At 49.6% G+C, this 22961-nt stretch overlaps 4 protein-coding genes across 4 annotated transcripts, besides 7 other annotated features; 1 reads left to right on the top strand and 3 right to left on the bottom strand.

Moving 5' to 3' along the window:
- Positions 1–747: 747 nt before the first annotated feature.
- Positions 748–1542, top strand: ACLA_050570 (putative C2H2 finger domain protein; the record flags this gene model as incomplete). The annotated part of the gene is made up of 3 exons (XM_001272010.1): positions 748–788; positions 871–942; positions 999–1542. 3 exons carry the CDS (start codon positions 748–750, stop codon positions 1540–1542), a joined length of 657 nt encoding a protein of 218 aa, XP_001272011.1.
- Positions 1326–1357: a microsatellite.
- Positions 1543–6628: 5086 nt separating the features above from the next.
- Positions 6629–6657: a microsatellite.
- A 2852-nt stretch (positions 6658–9509) lies between these two features.
- Positions 9510–9533: a microsatellite.
- Positions 9534–9863: 330 nt separating this feature from the next.
- Positions 9864–12599, bottom strand: ACLA_050560 (sucrase/ferredoxin-like domain-containing protein; the record flags this gene model as incomplete). Its single annotated transcript, XM_001272009.1, has 3 exons — positions 9864–10601; positions 10673–11023; positions 11421–12599. The coding sequence occupies 3 exons, from the start codon at positions 12597–12599 to the stop codon at positions 9864–9866; spliced, it is 2268 nt and encodes a 755-aa protein (XP_001272010.1).
- Positions 10344–10363: a microsatellite.
- A 418-nt stretch (positions 12600–13017) lies between the features above and the next one.
- Positions 13018–14791, bottom strand: ACLA_050550 (pyridoxal phosphate-dependent aminotransferase; the record flags this gene model as incomplete). The annotated part of the gene is made up of 4 exons (XM_001272008.1): positions 13018–13640; positions 13697–13982; positions 14061–14536; positions 14710–14791. The coding sequence occupies 4 exons, from the start codon at positions 14789–14791 to the stop codon at positions 13018–13020; spliced, it is 1467 nt and encodes a 488-aa protein (XP_001272009.1).
- A 184-nt stretch (positions 14792–14975) lies between these two features.
- Positions 14976–14999: a microsatellite.
- Positions 15000–16214: 1215 nt separating this feature from the next.
- Positions 16215–16244: a microsatellite.
- An 802-nt stretch (positions 16245–17046) lies between these two features.
- Positions 17047–20162, bottom strand: ACLA_050540 (Rho family guanine nucleotide exchange factor CDC24; the record flags this gene model as incomplete). The annotated part of the gene is made up of 4 exons (XM_001272007.1): positions 17047–18392; positions 18455–18641; positions 18881–19129; positions 19188–20162. 4 exons carry the CDS (start codon positions 20160–20162, stop codon positions 17047–17049), a joined length of 2757 nt encoding a protein of 918 aa, XP_001272008.1.
- A 626-nt stretch (positions 20163–20788) lies between these two features.
- Positions 20789–20817: a microsatellite.
- Between the last annotated feature and the right edge of the window lie 2144 nt (positions 20818–22961).

Raw genomic sequence — 22961 nt, 5'->3', positions numbered from 1 at the left:
CACTGCATGTCTCCAACTTTCAGCCAGCATCGTCCCATCATCCACTACCGACTGACTGACTGACCTCTACTCTTCTGTCTCATCTCCTCCTCCATTTCTCTTTCACTCTCTTCTCTTCTCATCATCTGCTGATCATCACGCCGTTCATTAAGCCCTCATAATTTGGATCTCTTCTTGATCTCGTCTATCTAAACCCCTCATCTCTCTTGTCTGTCATCCTTTGTCGATCCCACTTCTAGAAACTCAGTTTCCATATCAATAGCAGAGTCCACTCTAATACGCAACGCTTTTCCCATATCAGAAACGTCGCTACCTTTTTGGATTTCCTGTCTGTTTTTGACGATCTCAAGCTGTATCACAACCCCGCCCTGTCTCTGTGGTCGTTGTCCCCACAGGATTTTGGATATTCTTTGCTCTTATCTTCCTCCATTGTACCAATCATGGCACCAGGCAGTGGACGCGATTTCAATTGCTCATGGGAGCACTGTGGAAAGGTAAGCTACCATCTCTTCTTTCCCCATTCGCTGGTTGAACAATGTCGGAGCCGAGTATGAACCCGTTTGCGCTAACCATTTGTCTTTATTCCAAATCTGCAGTCTTTCAATCGTAAATCAGATCTCTGCAGACATTATCGAATACATACCAATGAGCGACCATATCATTGTACAGTCAAGGACTGCAACAAAAGCTTTATCCAGCGCAGTGCACTGACAGTACACTCGAGAACACACACTGGCGAAAAGCCTCATGTCTGTGACCATGAGGGGTGCCACAAGGCTTTCTCCGATGTAAGTACCGACTGTCGTCTACTTCGCTGGACCAACAATGATCCTCTAAGAGCCATCGCTGACTGTCGTTGCAGTCTTCCAGTTTAGCTCGTCATCGCCGGATTCACACTGGCAAGCGGCCCTATATCTGTCAGGAGCCCGCCTGCGAAAGAAGGTGAGAGATTCTGTCACTGGTTCAAGACTACGAGACTTCTAATGTTTCCCTTCTAGCTTCTGTCGCAAAACTACTTTAACTAAGCACCAGCACCGCTCCCATCCACCAGGAACGATGACCCGGCCACCGTCGGAGGATGCAGTGTCTGAGCAATCGTACCAGACTCCTGTCACCGCTCCAGTCTCAAGCGACCAATACCTTCTCACACAACAGCCATACTACCACCAACCTTCGACCCCCAGCCAGGACTTCTATCCACAACAAACCATACCAATGACACACATCCCTGTACACGATACCCCGCCAATAGTTGCGCATACCATCCCGGTCACGTCGGCGCTTGACTTACAGCATGCGCAGCAACAGTACATGCAACAATTTATGCAGCAACAGCAACAGCAGCAGCATCAACAACGATTTGATCCAACCCGCCAAGGCTATATACCACCAGAATACCAGCAGCAGACGTTTGTGCCGCAGCCAATTGTCGAAGGACATCCTATGATGGCTTCGTACAACCCGAATTTCCAGTACAAACAACCGACGCGCATCTTGAACCAACCCGAAGGAACGGACTGGAGATTCCTCGGAGTTGGTTAAAATTTGTTTGGCTCCAACTGCGAGGCTGTTTGAAACAGCCACATGTGTAGTCTCATTGCTGCGGCGCAATTATATTGATGGCATGGATACCCAGGCATAATTTGGCCGAGCACGCTTCTCTCTGCTCTGTGTTTTCTGATTTGCTAGCACCCGTTCTACAGTCGGGAACTAAAATCCCTACTACGTATCATCTTGACGCTGATCACGACGTTCTCATGCACTCTCGTTTTAGCGCCGATTTCTTGCGAATCTTGTTGGGCAACTGTCTTTGGATTCTTTTTGTGTGTTCTGGGATTGTCTATGATGATCGATTCTGTTTACTTTTTTTTTTCTAGTGTGCCTTGCGACTCTGACCTTTCCTATTTGATTCCCCCATTAAAAGGCTGGAGAGGCGTTCTGTCCTTATAGTTGATACCATAAGTGCCATGATGGCCGGAATCTTATTTTCATCAAGTCAATCTGGACTGACTGTTTGCTTTCAATCTCGAGTCTCGACTTCTAGGTCCCGCATCTGTTGGTGATGGTGTTTGGTTGTCTCTCTGAGAATTCTAGCAGGTATCAAGACCGATTTTAGAACGTATCTTCCTAGTACCTAGTATCGCGAGCCGATCCGAGTGATGATCTTGAATGGCAGCAGGGATATGTCCTCCCAAGCCATCGATCCATTGGCCGCGGATAATATTTCAGGTGACAGTTTTTTTTCCCTTGAATTATGAAACCGCTAGTCACCACGTATGAGATTTGTCGATCCCCACATGCAAAAGAATCGCCTCTACTCCGTATCTTTCTTTCTTTCTTTTATGCAAATAAATGAGATTTCAGATCATCAAAAGAATCCCTCCTCATATGGCTCTCACCAAAAAAAAAAAATATCCTTTTCCTGTTTACAGTTTTTGGAGGCACTAGGCATTAGGCAACCCATGTTGATTCGTAAATTTATGTTATTATTAATGAGGTTACAGAAAGTCAGGGTCGAAGTGGGGAAATTCCACACCAGACTCTCAATCGCGGCTTCGCGGCGGGCTCACCAGTGACCAGTCACCTCACTCCTCAGTCCTCAATTCTCACAAGTTGGCAACGTCAGCCAAGGATCGACATGTCGGGAACGGTTTGTGGCTCCCGCTAAGATAGTGTGATGAATTTATGGAGACAAGGAGGGATGGATGATGGATGATGGACTCCGTCGGTAGATAGCTAGCTTTTTCTTTTTCTTTTTTTTCTTTTTGTGTGTGTGTGTGTGTTTTCCCTGTGTGTTTTGTTGTTTCGGGGTTTTGAAGAGTGGGAGGGAGATTGGAGAGAGTTCTTATTGCTTAGAAAACCAAAAGTCCAGACAGAAATCAAAACCCAGCTCGTGAGAAAGCCGACCATATGCATTCCCACCAAGAATGGTAAATCCAAAGAGTCACGACTCACGAAGTGCAAATGCACCACCCCCGCCACCAGTATGTGGCTTACAGCGATCGACAACACATACAATCGTGGCGAGTGCAGAGGTTGTTGGATAGTCATAGGAGACTTAGGAGTAGATAGATAGTTACCTCAGTATGGAGTACAGACGACCAACCGTCCAAAACGGTATTTGATCGCACAGGTTACTCGAAATGAACAAAGTTATTCTTGAGTCAAGACTCACCTGATCCTCGCTCATAGAACGGGTATTATTACTATAAGAATCCATATCCCAGTACTACTAGAGAGTTCTTGGAAGGCAACGGCTACGACTACGAGGCGAGGAATCCGGTCCTCCAGGATCGGGGCTGTGATGCTGCGAGCTTGTGGGGACGAGGGGGCAGGGGGGGAGAGAGAAAGAGAGAGCGAGACACGGATAACACATCTGAGGGAATCGGGTTTTCTGGTTCGTTTCGTGTTTCCGTGGACTGTTTAAAAATGAGACTGATTTGGTGTCCGTAATCCGATGGCCCAGGGGGCATCCAGGGGTGCTCTCTTGATTCTAGAGACGGAGGGTCATATAATGATACAATCATATAATGGATTATGGAGTAGTCCTCGAGGTGAGCTTACGGACACTAGTAGTACCTAGGCTCGGGAATAGTCAGGTAGCTAATTAAGGATGATGACAGGGATGAGCTCCGACGGTATATTGAACCGACTAGGTACTCCGTCCCATTCGATGATTCTTGATAGGTGATAGGAGGGATTATGCCGGGGAGAGTGAGGTATAAAAAGTAGGTAAGGTAGTATTGAAAATCCCGCCCGGCTGACATCCATGTTGTTCTGGTTTTATGCTAAAGTATAATGCGGGATCTACTTATGGGGTACGGTGTACAGGCTGGATACCGTATGCCAATAATGGAATCGATTCCCAGCTGACAGGAGTCAACAGTGGTAAGCAAGAACCAACCCAATGGGAAGACTAGATACCTGACCTCGGGTGGGCAAAATCAGACAATAAATAGCTTAGAAGTTGAAAGTAAAGCAAATTATGAACCAATTGGTTGTTACTTGTTAGATATGCCTTCTGATCGGGTAAACTACGGGTACCTACCAGGACTTCATTGGATAAGGAACTGATTAATCCTTTTCGTACCTAGGTATTAATTTCCACTAGGATCTGAAGCCAAGGAAGGTCAACCCGTGATGGATGAGAGAAGGAGTTGGGAAATGGATAGGAATACGGGGTCGATACTACCTTAGTTCTTAGGCGACTTGTTAGTAGTAGTAGATAGTTATAGAGCAGTAATGAGGCAGAGAATACGGTGTATGTACAGAGGTCTAGAATCCATGTGGGACTGGCGGTGACTGTTTCACAACAGGAGATAGCCTAGGAGTGAGGAATAATAGCATCACATATAGGGGGTTATTAGATCTAAGCACGATGGCATCATAAACCTAACACGTTTGCGACTTGTATCCATGGGATGAAGGGATCACAGGGTGCTAGTTGCTTACATCTATCTACATGGTACACCTGAGGTCGGTCCTCCTTACCTCCATTCTGTTCAAAGACGCAAATATGGCTCAGACAGGGATCATCGACGTTGTCATGAGGTGCCAGGAGACTACATATTGAAGCTCATTCGTTCCCGCTTCCTGGTGACACGAGAAGGATGCTGTTACTAGTCGGCTGGCTGGGCACTGAAGTGACAGGATGACAGCGATAGCTAGCTTTATTTGCGGTAGTGGTCTGGGAACTGGGGGCCGAATCGAAATCGCGGGGTTCCTGTCAATTTCTATGACACTGGAAAAAAGTTCAATCGATTAATATTCACTGATTTTGAATCCGGGAATGGCCTTGCGGTCTGGTTGATTAGTGATTGACTAGCTGCAGAGTATCGACCGTCCTGAGATTGCTCTCCTCTTTTTTTTTTTTTTTTGGTGCTCGAGATGTAGACTTGTCCGCGAAGACTACCTAGAGTCAGGAGGTAGTCCGTAGCTCGTATGGCGAGTTAAATTAACTTTGCGAGGTTATCCATGTCTATAAGTATTGATAATATGCATAACCAGGCTACACCACCAGTCCATTGCGGATTGATTTCTGATACAGGAGAGAGTCATCTGCCCATCCCGTGCTCTGCAGCCTGTGCTGTTCAGGATCCATTTTCAATGATTTCAATCCACTTTTCTAGAAGGGTGAGCTACTCCAAATCCAAAGGGCCATCGGCTTGCCGCGGAGATGGTCGCAGTGTCACATCTTCCACCGCTGAAAATCTGGGTCCAGAATGCATTCTCCATCTCCATTTCCATGTTCTGGTCTGTTCTGGGCTATGAGATAACGCCAGGAGTAGGCTACCTACTTACCGAGTGACCCCCAGTCATCACCGTCCCAAACTTTCATCCTCCCTCCTCAAGAGTTCAATCAATCAAGCCCTCTCACAATACATGATTTGTTTCCCCCACAGTGAATAATACCCTAGATAGGAGGTACCTAGGTACATACTCTGTACGCTTAGGTTCTATACTTGTTTATCACTTTCCCCCCGCCAATCATCATTCGGAGTTTGAGTACGAATTCAAAATGACGCTGACGCTAGACAAATCAAGAAAGTGGTCTTTGCAACTTAACCTAACTCTTGGTAGGCAGCCTCTGTAGGTAGTCTCTAGTCTCTACAAACCGTAAACTCTGAAGTATAGCACCCCAATCTCCATCCGTCCCTGATGGTACCTGGTTTACAAAGCCACACCGGTTTCCCTACGGGCAATATTTTTGAGCTGCAAGGATCGAAGTCAAAAGGATCAAGCCTAAACTAGGTTGTCTTTTTTACACAAACCCAAAGAAGGATCTCAATAAGGGTACGATGCCATGAGGAGTTGCTTACTGGCCTACTGAGATCTACATGGCAACCACTGAGGTTACTACACCGGAAGTCAGTTGTTGCAAGAAGCACTCTGTGATTGATAGTTATCTACATAGGAGATATCATCGTACCTTTGGGATGGCTGATCGTTCTTCTTACTGACGTCTGACTACCTCTGCCCTGATAGCTAATACTTGACAGTGACACGCGTTCACGATGGCCAATTGAGTACCATCGAGCTTCCCCTCCCGCAGGCTGCTCGGAAGATTCGACGCATCGGAACAACGGCACAGCTAACGTACATGAGAAAATAGGACAGTAGTATACGAGCTCAAAGCCTGAAGCAGGAAAAGTTTCCCGGCCAGCGGGGTCACAATGGCTGGGTCTTGGTATTTGGGAGGCGTCGAATGGGGAGACTACCAAAGCAGCATTTGTCAGGGTTGCCTTTTTGACCCTGAGGAAGAGGAGCTGTCTTGTTGATTATTGATGCTGAGGAGATAGAAGGTATGGGTTATTGCTGATATCCCAAACTCTGATTGGAATAGGGTGCAAAGAGCTTGGGCCATGGACTGGCCAGGAATGAGGAACCTAGGCCGCCATTGTATGTACTACGGACTACGAAGTAGGTTTTTGTTGATCTCCCAAATCCCAAATCCTAGGTCTGCTCTCGAGCCGTCGAGCGGTTGAGCCCACCCGTCAAGGTTCGAAAGAGCTGGCTCTAAATCCGATTCTGAAGCTTAGAATTGGGTCCCTGCCACTTAAACTTCAAGCCAGTCCCATGGGTTTGACTATTGTGAAGTTTATGACCCACAATGTTATCTCTCGGGTCCTTTTCTTTTCTTTTTTTTTTTTTTTTTTTGTCTGATGGGTGGATGGCTGAGTCGCATAAGTTCTGGTATTACCATTAATTACCCTTACAGCGGTGTATGGACCGTAAAATAAGTACCTAAGTATTTATTACAGTCTGATACATCGTTACGTACGCAGGCTTCCCACGATACACCAACAACCAACTTCGCGATGCTCGAGTCTCCTCAATACCTTACCCATCAAACTCAAAGAGCATCGTTTTTTGGCATCATATCCTCGTATGACTTACTCTGGGTGACTGAGCTTCTTGATTATGCACTGATGTCAGAGGTTTCGCGATGACATCGTCGAATATTTTCCATCACAAGTTAGGAACCTAAATCAATAGCCACCCTCAAAGTACATCTCATTTCTTACTGGGACTTGCGAGGCTGTCACCCACATAAGGACCAATCTCCTCAGTTTTCATCAGTTTTGTCGCCAGTTTGCCACAGGACTACGATGTATCCTCGGAGTATCGTCTGAATGGCTACATCTCGTGTGCGCTAGCTTCCATTCTATAGGTACACAGGGGTCACAGCCATAGAAAGCACATGCCTAGCATGCCGCGGGGAAACTCCTGAGAGTTTCCCTCGATGGCCACAGGTGGCAACTGGTATTCCAGCTGACTGCACAAACGTTGTCAGTTCTTGCAGAGACATCATGCAAGACAGGTTCGTGCCTACTGTTTTCTGGAACCCTCGCAGAGTGGTCCCCTGCCTGGAGCATGCCTGATGGACAGCATTTCCTGTCCAGGTTGAAAAAGTCATTTGGTTTGCGAACAAGGCTGACGGCGTGTATTCGATCTGGAACCTTGGGAAATCCTATTACAGTGTACACTTTCTGCACGCCCCCATACTTCGCCCACCCGCTGGCCAGAAGCATTGCTCATCCATGATTTGACGACTCGGGGATAGGCATACGAGGGCCGGGCGTTGCTATAGTGCCTTTCCAGGCCCAAAGTACTGTCGACGATCCTAATTCTATTTAGTTGCTTGTGTCCTAAGGACTGGTCTCCAGAGGACGGACGGTTCTCACCCTATGCCGTGGCGTTAGATCTACCATCTTGTTTGAGTGGCGCTGCGAAGTATGCTCGATGTGCCCCATGCCCCTAGGGTCTAGTGTACCAATGTTGGGAACTTGGAAGTTTGGGATGGCGAATCTCACATTAGTCCGCACGTCGTGGAGTCCAAGCAACTTCTTCTGGTCGGGGGTATGTGTCTGCGAGTATGGACCACAAAGCCGTGGGGCGTTGTACCGGGGGCTATATACGCGCTTGACGGAAAAGAAATCCGGGCATGGGGATCCCCACGCGAGTATCTTGAGTCTCTTGTGTAGTTCTACCACGCCTCTACCTATTATTCTTTGACGCTTGAGGTGAACTATAGCCCCAATGGACCCAGTACCGGATTTGGTTCCAAGAGGCTGAGCAGCTGTCAACCGGTCGGCTCTGCTCTGTGCTCCCAGCAACAGGGGAAAGTCTGGAAAAGGGTTACACGGTAGTTAGTCAGTGCTCAGTAGACATAGACTATTGATTTATCCACAGTAGTATCGTAACACGATTCCGTGATTGCTGTCTGCTCCACTCTGAACTCTGATTCTGGAGGACAACCGTGCCGTTTGAGCTTTATACTTTGTGGCATTCTAGTACGGAGTACCCCCTGTAGGAGATGGGGGTATGCCCGTTCAGTCGGCAACTATCTAAGCATAGCTATAGTACGGAGTATCAAAGGTAGATGGGGATATGGGGTGGGAGACTACAGGCACCACCCCGGTACTCTGTGCGAACGATGGTATACCGCGGGGGCCATACAAACAAGTAGCTGGGTTGTACATGGTCGGTCTTCAGGGACGAAGAAAGGCATTGTCTGTCCCAGGACCAGGTTGTAGGTACTAGGTAGTAGTTTCAGATACCCATTCCAGGGTACTGCTCCACGAGGTACCTAGCGGAGTATGGATGATAGTATCTACTTAGTAATGACACTATCAGATGAAAGCGACAAGCTGGTCAATCGGAACCTTTGAGTGACATACTAAGACTCCTTCCATATCTGACCTAGTAGGGAGGAGTAGGGATGAGGTAGGTAGGTAGGTACCTTAGTGTACCATAGGTACAAAGTAAGGTACTCCGTAGATACCTACTTCCATCTTGTATCTTGCATTTCATAATCCTTCACTCTCTTTTACAAATTTGCAAAAACATCCTTCTAGCGCACCTCCACTACTACCTAATAACATTAACAGTATTTACCAACACCTACTTCGGAGTATACAAAATACTTCAATCATCCTCTGATCTTCACACTACAAAGTACTCCATACTACGAGAGTAGTAAACTAGTAATCCCGTATTCCCATACTCATAGACCCATCCACATCGGCTTTAGTCTAGTGACTCTAGTCTAGTCTACCCAGTACGCACTACGCAGTTACCACTTACCACTCACCAACTGTGAACTGACCAGTATTCCCACGCAAATCTCCCACCGGAGATTCCCGCAAGGCAACTAAACCCATAAGAGCAAGAGTTAACGAGAGATCCGCGGCTGGTGGCTGGTGGCTGCTTCCATCGGTTGGGACTTGGGCGCTTGGGATAGGCCTACTCCGTAGATTACTACTCTCTGCGTGTCGTGATTGTGCGGGATGACTCAATGTAGATACTCCGTGGATTATGGTACTGTGGTAACTGGTACGGGAGGATTGTATAGGTGTACTCCGTAGTAGCTACGGAGTAGTAATGGTTATGTACCCCTGTGATATAGACTAGGGCCCCCGCCTCGGATTCTGGCTGGGGCAAGGGCAGTTAAGTGTGTATTCGTAACGCTGACACATCGGAGGTTGTTTTAGCTTGGTACCTAGGATGGAGAAGGAGGAGGAGGAGGAGGATTGTAAAGGACGAAGGGACAGGGGGAACTGGTTTATTTTGCTGAGTGGAGGATTATTGAATCAGGAGAGGGTAGTGTGTTTGTGAGTGCTGTTGTCTGTGATTCATGCAATAATAATTGGGTTCTTGTTGCTGCTCTGGAGGAGACCATCGTAGGCATGCGCCGAGGATATCATACATGGGCATCCATACGTTCCCTTCTTGTACAAACTCTGGCCGTAGTACCACAAGATATGGGCCAACTTCTATAGGTGTATATACATCCCAATGTCATAAGAATCATCACAATAGTTGACAGTTTAAACCAACCAATAGATATCTATCTAACCCTGTCACCAGCTAATCATCCCCCGTTCCCGATCAAACCCTCCTCGCAGCTGCAGCCCAGGCTTAACCACCTTGCCCTGCAGCACGGTATATCGGACGATATTCTCACAGTCCTCCGGCCGCACCCGCGCAAGCCAGATCCCCTGCGCCGCACCCTCGTCGACCTCCCCGGCCTCTCCTTCCCCCGTCTTCTCTTTCCGGTACCACTCAAAGTCCCGGCGCCGGTACACGATCACGTTCGCCGCGTACTTGTGGCCCCCGACGTGGCTGATGAAGTAGATGCCCACCCCGCCCGGCCGCTCGTCGTTCAGGTCCCGGTACATGCCCAGCGGGCGCAAATGGCGCTCGAACTCGCGGCGCAGCAGCGGCGCGGACTGGCCGCACCGCGCGTCCCGCGTGCGCTGCGAGCAGAGGAGGATCACGGCCGCGTGGCCACAGGGCCGCGACCGCAGCGGCGTGGATAATTGTAGGTCGGCCTGCGGCGACTGCTGCTGCTGCTGCTGCTCCGTCGTGTCTCTGGCATCATCTGTGTGTGTTACTGGCTCCGAAATGCTGCCCAGCGGCGTGGTGGTTGTCGCGGAGCGGTTGACAAAGTGCTTGATCAGGTCCGGTGCGAGAGCCGGCGTCACCTGCTCGACCACAGTGAAGCCGGGCAGGATGAGGACGTTGGTGGGCTGTTTGCCAGCCTCGTGGTAATGGTAATCGTCCGGGACGGGCATGTTGGATGCGGACAGCTTCAGGTTCTAGCGCGGCTTGGCCGTTAGCACTGACAATCTTGGGACGATGATACGACAGGCTGGATGTGATGGCATACCCCATTGCTGGGCACCAGTCCGCCCTTCTCAATCGCTTCCATCACGCTGCCCGGCTCGTCCGCAACGTCCCTCACCCAGTCCGTCTTGCCCGTGGCCACGAGCAGATGCGTAGCCCAGCCATTCACGTGCCCGTACAGCTCGTCCTCGAAATCCACGTCGAACTTGGCCGGATACTTCACGGTGCACGAGGCGCAGTCATGGAGACACTCCTCCCCGTCCACGGCGGGGTCGACTTTAGGGAAGAGCGCGTCGTGTGTGGGAGCCTTGCGGAAGTCCTCGATCTCCCCGCTTTCCTTAGGCGACTCGGACGGCGTCGAGCCGAATAGCGAGGTACCGCGACGGAAGAAAGCCTGCATTCTAGGCGAGTATATATCGATGCGGACTCGACCTCCGAAGGGTTGGTCTCAGGCAATACGATGATCGATCATGAAGGGGATCAAATCTTATCAAATCCGTTGCCCGCTGCGCCAAGCACGGATATCCTCCCGGCATATTGGTTGTCGGGGGAAAAAAGATCAGGTGCCGTATCTCCGATTGGCTTACGTCACGGATATGCCACTGACTGAAAGCACATGCGGGAAATCAATTGTTATCAGATCTACCCCTGGTAAAAGTCCAGGTAATATGTGCCATTGTCACATCCACGTTTATGCTCCAAAATCAAACTGATAGAGTTTATAATCTACTGCTCGTATGGCTATTCAAGGTATAAGCGTAGGGAAGATCCGACGGCCCATGTGCATCTACCAGGTGAATGACACTGCCACCAGAGCTGCCAGAGACGTTGGATTGTACTCTTCTGAGCGATCGCGTCGAGGGTGTGCGAGGAGTCGCCAATGTACGATACAGGGCGCCATGTCGAGCTGCAGTAGGCGATCCCCGGCTCGGCGTAGCCGGTGCAGTATGTGTTGAGCGGCGCTCCCAGGCCGACAAAGCATCTGAAGGATGCGAGATATTGCTCCGTCGCCGGGACAATGACTCGCTGTCATCGAAAAACTCCAATGTATCTGTCTCCCCTTCTTCATCCGATGGGCCAATTAGGGACTCGCTATCACCGCGAGAGCTTCCTCCTCTGATCTCATCTACCATCCTCTGATCCAGATCCGTCATCCCCCTCAGCACATCTGCAAAGACATGCATGAGCTCTCTGAACTCGTTGTCATGGAGTGTGCGTGACGAGAACCGAGTGCGCTCGTAACGCGCGACAAAGTCCGCACCAACCTCTGGAGGATTGACCAGATTCAACGCCGTGAGATGCTGCATGTACTCCCGCAGCCCCATCGATGCCGGCCTCCGTAGCACCTCCACCACCCGCGTATCCGGCACAGAGCGATCAGTTTCGGAGAAAGAGGTACCGAAGGGACGATGAGCCGCCACAAAAGGATCCGGCGGCGCCAGCGAAACGGCCTTCGCCTCGATGAGATGTGGCAGCTCCCGCACAACGGTGCGATACGGCAGATTTGGCAGATCCGGCGACGCAGGGGACGACCAGCCGGGATGCTCAACCCGACCCCAAGGCGGCCGGTCGCGATCCACCAGGAGCATCCGGTAGTCGGCGAATTTGTCTCCCTCAATTGCCAGATTGCGCGGGCGCGCCTGGTAGGCGATGATTGCGCTGCGTGCCAGCCCTTCCATCACCAGGCGCCGCACACTCTTGCCGACGTCTTCCTTCTCGACGGGGATCCATGCCTTGGGGATCGCGGAGAGGACGGTGCGATTCGTGTAGATCCGGGTCGCGTAGATGAGGGCGGCGAGGATAAATGTCGCCACGTATGCGCCGGTGATGAAGAAGATATTTGTGAGCCGGTGCGTTTTGTAGCATTGGTAGATCGCGTCCACGGGGGTCAAGATGATCAGGCAGAAGAGAACCACGGAGAAGAAGATAAAGGCCGTATAGTTAAGGATGCGGTAGAGATTCCAGGCCATAGTCACCCGCGCAGAGTCCTGCGCTGCGCAAATCGTGCCCTCATGAAGTCCCAGGACGTTTGCCGCATGAATGGATAGAAAGTGAAACAGTGTCTGGTTGTTGAAGAGCGTCCGCGGTCGCAATCATCTTCCCCCCGTATGCGGTAGGTGGTATCACGTGACAAGAAATAGGGGACACAACTATGCAATACACGCCAGACATTTCTCAGTGCTTCATCAATACGATTATGTTCTTTGTTTTGATCTGCAGACTGAGAAGAGCGTAGTTATGACAATAAAGAGTATGGATTCATCTATGCCTACCGTTGTACTACCGATGCCAATAATAGGGTTATTAATGAAAATGTCCAACGCTCTGCAACCAACGAAAGAACTAAGTAGGGATATCAAAAACGATCAAAGCTGACTCTGAGACCACCTAATCCGACACGGCAACTTCGTCTTCCCACTGTGGATCAATGCCATTGGCCAGAGGCGGGACTTGTTCTCCTCGAGCACGACGGATCACTCTCTCGATGCCATCCAGACCCTTCTCGAGGACATCCATCTTGGGACCATAACTCAGACGAACAAAGTGGTGGCAGGGACTATCGAACAGATCTCTTCTCTTGGCAGGGTTCAGATCGAAGAAGATACCAGGCACCACAATGACCTTCTCGGTCAGAAGGGCGTTGAAGAAGTTCAGCCCGTCGGAGATATTGGCCTTTTTGGGAAGAGGGGGCTCAAGGGAGGTCAGATCGAGCCAGATGTAGAAGGTGGCCTGAGGCACATCCTTGACACGGAAACCAATGTCATGCAGACGCTTCAGGACATAGTCTCGCTTTTCTCTGAAGTGGACCTGCAGTGCTTTCATCTCCTGGCGCACGAGAGATGGTTCGAGCATTGGAATGGCGGCCTCCTGGAAGGGCACGTTCGCGCCACCATCGAGGTAAGAGCCGGCAGAGCCGAGGGCATCAACGAACTCCTTGGGTCCCACAATCCAGGCGATACGCCAGCCAGGAAGACGGAAACGTTTGGTGAGACCGTCGATCAAAAGAACATCTGTTGCGATTAATATTAGCCTTGGCATGGAAGGAGAGAAGTGCAGGCAGTCAAACCATCTTGATTGACATCAACGACATTGGTGGCACCACTGATCGTCGAACCATCGCAGTCGGTGGTGTAGTTGTAACCTCCGTAGAACTCGTCCAGGATCAATGTGGCACGGTCTCTGCAGATGTCCTGAATCTGAGCGAGCTCCTTATCGGAAACAAAGTGTCCCGTGGGATTCCGGGGGTTCGAGGTCAGAAGGACGGAAGTTCCACGAGCAATCTCCTCGGCGATCTTATTGGGGTGGATATGGTAGTGGTCGTCTTCAGCGAGGGGGATGGGAATGGGAGCGATCTATGAGACGAAATCGGTGAGTAACTGTTCTCTCGCTATTTTCCAGCTCCACCGGAACTATAACCTCCTCGAACTTACATTCTTAAACAGCGTCAGCATCTCTGAGTACGCAGAGTAATCAGGGATAGGGAAGGACAGGTACGAATTGCCCAGGATCGCGGCAATCCGGATCAGACCTGCTCGGCCACCGGGCACGATGCAGACATTCTCCCAGGTATACTGGCTCTCCTTCCCCTGACGGTAATGCTCATTGTATAGTTTGGCAACGGCCGCACGAAGCGGCTTGATACCGGCGGTGGGACCGTACTCACGGGCAGCAGACGTGATGGGGATGGTGGTTGGCCGGGGAAAGCTGCCTTCGATCTCATCGTCGGCTTCGGGGGCACCCTGACCCAGGTTCGCCCAGGATGAAGGGTCTTCAGCGTATCCGTGCTCTACGGCGCGCTCAGTACACCAAACCACACCCGTCGAGGCACGGGAGGCATCGAGACCCGCGTGGGGACGGTGACCTTCGTGGGCGCTTCGGAATTGACGGTGTGTTTCGGAACCGAGTTCTAGAAGCAAGTCGCATTAGACATTTTCAGGTCATGTTTTTTTTTTTTTTTTACCCCTTTTTCTATATGGTTGGTGGATGTAACTATCGACGTGGGGTCGGCAGCATCTCCATCCTCGCATGAGAGGAAGATCTAGCGGGCTCGTCGACATGACGATAAGGAAGGAAACGCACCGTTCTCCGACAGCTCTTTTCCCAGAGAAAATCTCCGGTTGGAGGGACGCAGGATGCTCAGACGACGTCCGGAGAACGACATTGCTGCAGAGTGAGCTGAAGATGTAGGATGTATATAGAGATCTTCTTGGCAATGCCGGGATGAGCACCGGAGAGGTCAAGATATCCACAAGAGGTATTCGTATGAAACAGATGTAGGAAGTACAAACTGCAGTAGTGGACCTTTCAAAGGGATCTACTAGAAGATGTAAGTCCTGACTACCAACTAGATAGATAGATAGATAGATGGAAGCTGGGAAACAATGAACAAACAAATAATATCAGGAGAAAGACAAAACAAGAAAAACGGGGGATAAGAGAAACCCCGCCCACGCCCAGCGATCCAGAGTGCATTTTTATATGTGTTCTGGACGAACAACTGAACAACATGATCAATGAGAGCAAATTTCCAGCTGCCATCATTCTCTACATCTTACTGGGCTGTTGAGATAGACCCAGAAACAAATCACATCCACCCCCCCCCCAATGCGCCTCTGTTTTCACCTAGTAGTACGTAACCAGGAAACCCCCATTACTATTAATCCCGCAGTCGCAACACTAAGGAGTTAAAGACAGCAGCAGCCATGGTCATGGTCCATGGACCATATAGTAAGTACAGAAACGAGCTCAACTCTCCCTGAGTGTCTCTCTCCTTTTTTCCTATTTCACTCCCTACAAGAGAGAACTCTACTAATAATCCATCTACTTATAGATACGGAGTAGTTACTCCGTCCATGGAATATCGACGGGAGAAGAAACGAAAATAAAATGCCTCATTCATCTCCCTCAGAGAACCACCTCCAGACCGCTGCGCTGAGTTCCAGCCCGATCTTCAATCCCGATCGACAGCCTAAGGCGTTGGGCGCCCCATTTCAATCGGATTCTACCCGACCTCAAGGGCCAAGAGTAAGACTCAGTAACTGGTTAGTCAGTCCTCCCCTAGGATGTGGGATGTGAGACTAGTCTACTACCAGTCTAGTCAGGTTCGGTACCCGTGTATCACTATCGCTACGAGAGCCTACGACTGCCAGGGAACCAGGCAGCGATATCGTTAGCGAGATGACAAGAAAATATATCCATCGTCTGGGTTGAAAACTTGAAACGGGGGTAGGAAGTGATGCGGGCTCTGGCAGCCTGGCAGGTCTGCAGGAGACATCCATGCCTACCCAACATCCACAGTTCCAGCTTCGAGAAAGCTGTACTGCCCACTGTGAAGGTAGCCAGGTAACTACTTTGTACGTAAAGGTACCAAGCTTCCAGGTGCAGGGCTAAATCCAGTCCACGGATCCACCGGTCCACATCCACATCCCCTGAACTGGAAGTCTGGAACAGAAACTTGATGGATTATGGATCATGGCTGGAATGATCACCCAGAGAGGCGGAAAATGTCGCATGGAAATGGATAACCCACCCCGATCAAGTATCTTTCTAGAACAGGATCAGGATTGCTACTTACGGAGCAAATCTATATATATTTATATATATTTATATATATAACGACATGGTTCTCACAATAATCAGCCTTATGAAGTTACGGCAATGTCGGTCTGACATCCACCTGATGATATCCAAACACAATGAATAATTCAAAACTACAGAATAGATATCAACTAGATTTCCGAATCGTGTCGCGCTCAGATAGATGGAAAAATCCCTAAGAGAACAAAATCACAAGTACGCGAAAAGAAGAAAGAATCGAGGGGACAAAAGACCAGCCCTGAAAGCCAAAAACCACCATACAGCGTATCTCTTGATAACCTCGAAGACGCTGTTTTGCTCAACAGAGAGAAAAATAACTCAGCGGTATACATACATCATGCAGTCATGGTTCGTAGACGTGGCAGGAACAAGATCAAAAGAACAATAAATGAAACCAGTCATGATCAGGATCTCCTTTCCACCGGAGAAAAGAGACCCCCAAAAGCACGAAATCGGAGGGGTAGATAGGGATGGGATTCAGCGTTGGAAGAGATTGCACAATGCTCTCCTCTCCTCGGTGATCAACACAGGGGACAATGCAACCGAAGTCGTTCCCCACATTGCCTGCAAGGTTCAGAATGACTTCTTGACAGCCTCAGGCCAAGCCAGTTGGGGAGTGAGCTGGGAAATCCAGGAGACGAGGCCGAGAGATCCGACGGAAAGAGAGAACGTGCCCCCCTGCCAGGAGTTCGCCGTGCTCAATGACGGGAAACCCAGAACAGAGGGCAGTGCGAAGAAAAGATGAAGATGAAGAGGGAAGAAAACTAATCAAAGAGCAAGTCATCAGGAGAGAGCAGTCGAGCTCTGAATCTATCACGTCTAATTATCAACCACCTGGCAATAAAGCTCAATCTCGCCGACCTGGCCACGCGCAAGCATGTCCCGATGCTGCTCACGCCACTCCATGAACGCGAGCTGCACCGCTTCGTCACTGTCAATCGTGACAAAATCCCCATCCTCATCGCGATAGCGCAACCGAACCGACCTGTTGCCGATGGACCGGTTAGTAATCCGGGCCAGCTTGGCATCCACGCGATCCGTAAGCGATCGGAACATGATATTGCTGGCAATGACCAGAGTGACATAGTTGTCATCAAAGTTCACTTTGGCTTTAAGTTGAGTCGGCATGAGAGGCTCCTCTTCCGGATCCAGGCTCAAGGGTGAAGTTGGCTGATCAGAAGCGGGTCCCATGGCCCGCGATTCAGAATATTGGGGCTCATTGAAGTGAGTGGGGGCTGGCGGGTTCGGGGTGGCGTTTCGGATTGGGAGGTTGATGCTGGTAGGCGAATTGTTTTGACTTCGGTTTACCGGCGCCTTCATGCTGGCCATGTGAGCGGGGATCGGCGGGACTGGGACGTTGTCCACTGTCTGCATCATGTGCGCCCCCATGTATCGACGCGATTCGGGGTTGTGGTGGTGGATGTCCGGGCTACTCGCCGATCGCATTCTTTGTGCCATGCCGTTGGCACTGCTCTGACCCTGAGGTCCTGCCAAGGGTGGCAACGAGGGTCGAGTACCTCGTCCGTTGGGTGCATTATTGAAAAAACTAGGTCCATCCCTAGATACGCCACGCGAGAGTGCAGGGGCAGTATATCGGTTCGGCTCCTCGTTCCAATTGTTGGACGGCGTGCCTTGACGCCCATATGGATACACGGTGGATTGAGAACTAGACCTTGCCGACGGTGTCTCGGCGACAGGAGAAAAGTAGGAGTTAATGTTTCGCTCTGCAGGCGACATGCTGCCACTCGAAAATTGAGTATGCACGGACAAACTGGGATCGGGTGGGAAGCGGGGGTTTCGACCAGACGACAGTGGAGGGCCTGAGCTACCACTTCCCCCCGTGGCAGACCGTGTTCGAAGACTTGTGCTGGAGGCATTGCGGCTCATGGGGAACTCGGAGAAGAAGGCTGCCTCTTTGGTTGCTTGTTCTTCGGCATCGTACTCCTGCTGGTAAGGGTTTGGAATACTCGCCATCCCCTTCATATACATAAACTCTGTTTCCGAAGTACCTGTATTCCGAGCGCTTCGCTGTTCTGCTTGGATTGCCCGCTGGTTGTCAATATCCTTATACCACTTGCGCATAACATCCTCATTCTGGTAGCGTATAATGAAATTGTCCACCACGCCGGGGTCGCCCTTCCAGAAGATTTGAATCCGATAAGAACCTGTAGAGAGAAATCTCTTGTTAGGCAGCATGAACAGATGTCTAAAAATCAATCAATCGTACCTGGTTTTTGAAGGCAAACGATATCCGTCACGTTGGCCATATAGATGCGGCCTTTGAGCTGAAGACGTGGCTTGCCTTTGATAGTTGCTGATGGTTTATCCTTGCTGACCATCAATTTCGTTTTCTGTTTGTTCGGGTTGATATCCTTGCAGCAGAGAAGAATCCGCTCGAAAAGATAGATGTGATACTGATAATAAAATGGGTTAGCATGAACCCCCCGCTGGTTTGTGACAACAACGAGGATGAATTGCAAATGGATGTGGAGGAAATAGGAAATGGGAACAGGTATGACGGGAGAGGAAAGGCAGTGATGGAGAGAGGCTGATCTTGCGTATGAACCAGACGACGATGCAACCAGATCCACAGGAAAAGCCTGTCAAGGGACCAGACGAATTTCGCAGTAGCATATTTACAAAGGGTACCAACCTCTCGCTCGGAGTCCTTGCCGGTGTCCCCTTTCAGGACTGTGAATGTCCCATAACGAAGCAAATCGCCAAAAGAGTCGATCTTGAGGGCCTTCCAGTCGTCTACCCTTTCGTCCAGATCCATGAATGCCGAAGCTAGGTGTTCCTTGTCGATCGCGTCATTTGCAGAATCGAGAACAGACTGAATTGCATCAATAGCTTTTGTGATATCGGCTTGAAGTTCTAAGTTGTCGGTTTGTTTGCGCAGCTCCTACAAAACGGGGAATAAGTCATTAGAAAGCTTAACGGGTCGCTGGGAGTCGACGCACCATGAGCATCAAAGGATATTTCGTTAACCGTTGGAACGGTTTGACGAAGAAGCCGTTCAGCGTGGCAGGCTGAGCGACCATCTGTTGGAGATCGAGCAGCCGGGGCGCTGCCCGGATCTTTTCCCACTCCTTGAGGCAAGCCTCATCGCAGCGCATCTGATTCGAGATGAACGGCTCGTACTGTCGGAAAGCTTCTTCATGCTGAATGAAAAGCTCGCCCCAATTCTGTCGTTCCTCCGGCAGGGCGTAGTGCTGTTCCATGCGAATGAGAAATCGTTGGGCGAAATCGAGGAGGTTGTTCAGGTTGAGGAAGATCTGGTGGCTGGCGTCTCCCGTTAGAGCCCCTGTCTCCTCCAACTCCTTTTTGAGAGCCTGTAGATTCTGCAAATGGTGAACATAATCACGCTCCGTCTCTAACAGTTCCTTAAGAATATGCTCCCGCTTGGTCAGCTTCACCGCCCCTTTCTCTGGAACCGCCGTCGTGGAATCGGATGGTCGCTTCAGCTGTCCCTGCATTTCGAGGATGTCCAACACTCTGTTCACCATCTTAATCACCTTAATGAAGCCGGTGGTGCTGTCGCCATACAGATCGGTAATGAGGAAGCAGTCCTGTTGAGGAAAAGCTAGCTCCTGTAGCGACGCCTGGAGGAACTTGAAGGTGGCGGCCTTGGGCCGCTTTGCTTCGGGGACCTTGCTGGGATCGATCTCGAGGAACTCTTCCGGGTCAGAGGCGTTGTAGATGGTCAACAAGGGGTATCCATTGCGAAGACAATTCCAGAGGGATGCCACGGGGTCGGTGTTGCCCTGCTGCTCATCCAACTCCTCCATCTCTTGCATGTGGGGTTCGAAATTCGGGACCTCCGCCAGGCGCTTCTTCAGATTGACGCAGCTCTGATAGATTGATTCCCCACCGCGACGATTGATGATATTGTCCTCGGCGATAGGACCGCCATTTGAGATCATGGGCTCTATCATCTTGGCTGTCCACCACTTGAGACCGTGGTGGCACCAAGCACCAGTGTGAAGGTCGATTCAGACCCGCGCGGCAGCGGACCAGGTGACGGAGGAGAAGAGGATCGCAAACGGTCGGGGAACGAGAGTAACGTCGAGCATGGATCGTTTGACGGGGGAGTATATCGAGCTGGTGGATCGATGTTGGATGGAAGGTGAGGTATTTTGGGGGGGGGGAGGATGGGAGTTCTCTGGGGGGGGCAAGGTTGGTTTGGGTTGTGAGGGAAAGGAGAGTGGAGATAGTGTAGTGGTATGGTGAAGTATCCCTATGGTCGAGCCAAACGACGAAGCTTTGCGCGCCCTAAGTCTGGAGAGGCGTCAAAAATGAGATAAGCAGGTTAGCAAGCAACAGCAGTAAGGTAAGTATGTAGGATTCTAGGTAGATAGAGAGAGCTCCAATATTAAATACCCTGGTTGCAGGGGGAATGCGCTCTGCTCTGCTCTGCTCGTCTCTCGTCTCTCCTTTCTTGCCTGCGTTTTTATCCTATCTATTGATTCTGGTTTAATTCTCCGACCCTTGCTGCTAATAGCCTCCCCCCAAGTGATTATTATGAATATTTGTATTTTTGGGAAATCCTCAGGAGGTCGAGAATAAAATAAAATAAAAGAAAATAAAATACAGGGTGAGTGTGGGGTTTTACTGCTGCAGGCGGCCTTAAGGGAGGAATCGATCATAAGCGTCTCTCACAGCCCAAGAAAGGGAGGTAGAAGGATGTGAGAATTGGGGGATCAGATCAAACAATATCTAGTAGATACCAAAAGAGACAACCTCTTCTGTGATGATTCTGTCAGAGAATAGATAGAATAGCCAGGAAGAGGAAGGGAGATTTTCTGGAATAGCGTTCAGCACTGTATGTACATATCCTGTGAATGTTGTAACTTGTAAGGCTGCTACCTATCTGGAGAGAGAGTGAGGGGCATAAGATAGCGTGGATATTGCAGTAGTGAATCTTTAATTAGTAGGACTAGTGACAAGATGCCTGTTAGAGAGACTACTCTCCTCCATAGCGAAGATGAAAAGGAGACTGAAATCTTCATAAACAATAAGGAGAATAATTGTTTGCTCACAGTATGTATTTATCAGAGGTGGAGTTTGTATTGGTGAGATACCTGGGAATGTCTACATGGAACTGAAGTCTCCAGGCAGATCCCACTGCAATAGCTAAGGAGTAGTACAGGGATTTTTTGGTACCCTGCAGATACTACCTATCTACCTACTTATTGTGATCTATATATCTTGCTGTTCGAGCTCTGTTCCTCGTCCCCTGACTATACTCTACGCCATTATGAGGTACCTCGTATCTGTGGATTTGGATGACAGCAAACTTCTGGAAGAGTTATAGTCCTCCTAAATGAAAGCCCCTGTCGGTAGTTGTGGGCTTCATTACCCAATTCGACTTCCTAGTCAAGGTTGCTGCCGGCTCTTTTCCTCGTGTGAAGAATGATCTAAATGTCAATACTACCGGTGTAAGTATGATCAAAACCGAATACTAGTTGCAGTAATGTTCATGCAAGCCAATATCTTCGTCTGGGACTCCGTCTTGGTGAGGAAGAACAAGAGAACAACAATACGCAAGTCTAAATCATCAATCACTTTGACATCTCCATGGCTTCCATAAAGCACAACTTGATGGAAGTATTCCCAACACTCAAGGGAAGAGGAAGACAGTAGCCTGGGCCGCAAATGGACAAGCAGAGTATTGCTGGCTCAAATTCTGGAGTCTCTTCGGTGATTTTTTGTCCTGCATACACAGTATGTGTTCACCACAAGGGTTCGACGTGCTTGACTGAGGATGCCTGGGCATCCCAAACAAGGAGTAGCTGTGGGCTTCTGCTTCCGAGCCTAATTAGCTGCCAATTGCCAGCTCACAGAACATGTAAGGGATGAAAACAACCAGGGTGCATGGGAAGGTGAACGAAGAGGTTGAAAGCTTAAACAGTTTGAGGCGAACCATACCACCGTCCCAAAAGTTCTTTGTATAGTCTATCTTTCTCCTGGTTGAGCTTTCAGTAGAAAATTTTCCAAGGAGATAGAGAGAAGGGTATCGAGAGCAGGTAAGATTGACTCAATATCAGAGCCATGACTGCTCTGGAGTATAGAAATGTGCTCATCCAAAAATACCACTATTTTGACGAAAGTTACATGGTGGTCCTTCGGAGCAAAGTGCCAGATGCCCTGTTTAAGCAGATGGTATATATCATGAGGAAGGTCTAGAAACTAAGGTATGGCATTGTCGTTGGTCTTGAGGCTCGCCTAGTCGCCTGATTAGGCTTAGCACCACTCATAGAGAGGTGGATATCCGCTTTTATTAGATAGTTTCCCTCTTTTAGATAGTAGTAGTATTATTAAGAATTACAGAGTACTTATATTCCACTAATCTAGATGATCTACTGTGTAGATAGGCTTTATCTTCATGCCTCAATAATACCGTCCCGTCTCTTCCACTGGCCGGGTGGCATCCACCCCGCGGTCTAGGTAGATGCCAACGGCAACATCACCACCGAACAGGCCAATGAGGAGGCCAAAGGGTGGTTACTCTTTGTGGAGGTCAGAAATCCTGCTCCAAAGTTTGTGTGTTGTATATAGAAAAGCGATGATAATAGCTTTTATATTTGATGATTTCAGGAACAATGGGTCCCCCATGCAATCGCCAACATCCCTGACGAAGATGGAGATTATGAGGTTCGCCAACAACAAGCACTACAGATCATTGCACAATTGCCCTGCCTACCCTGGATACTGCAAGGCTACAATCAAACCCT

Source organism: Aspergillus clavatus, genomic scaffold (assembly GCF_000002715.2).
Source record: "Aspergillus clavatus NRRL 1 1099423829800 genomic scaffold, whole genome shotgun sequence".
Taxonomy (NCBI): Eukaryota; Fungi; Ascomycota; class Eurotiomycetes; order Eurotiales; family Aspergillaceae; genus Aspergillus; species Aspergillus clavatus.
This window is presented reverse-complemented; position numbering and strand designations above follow the sequence as displayed.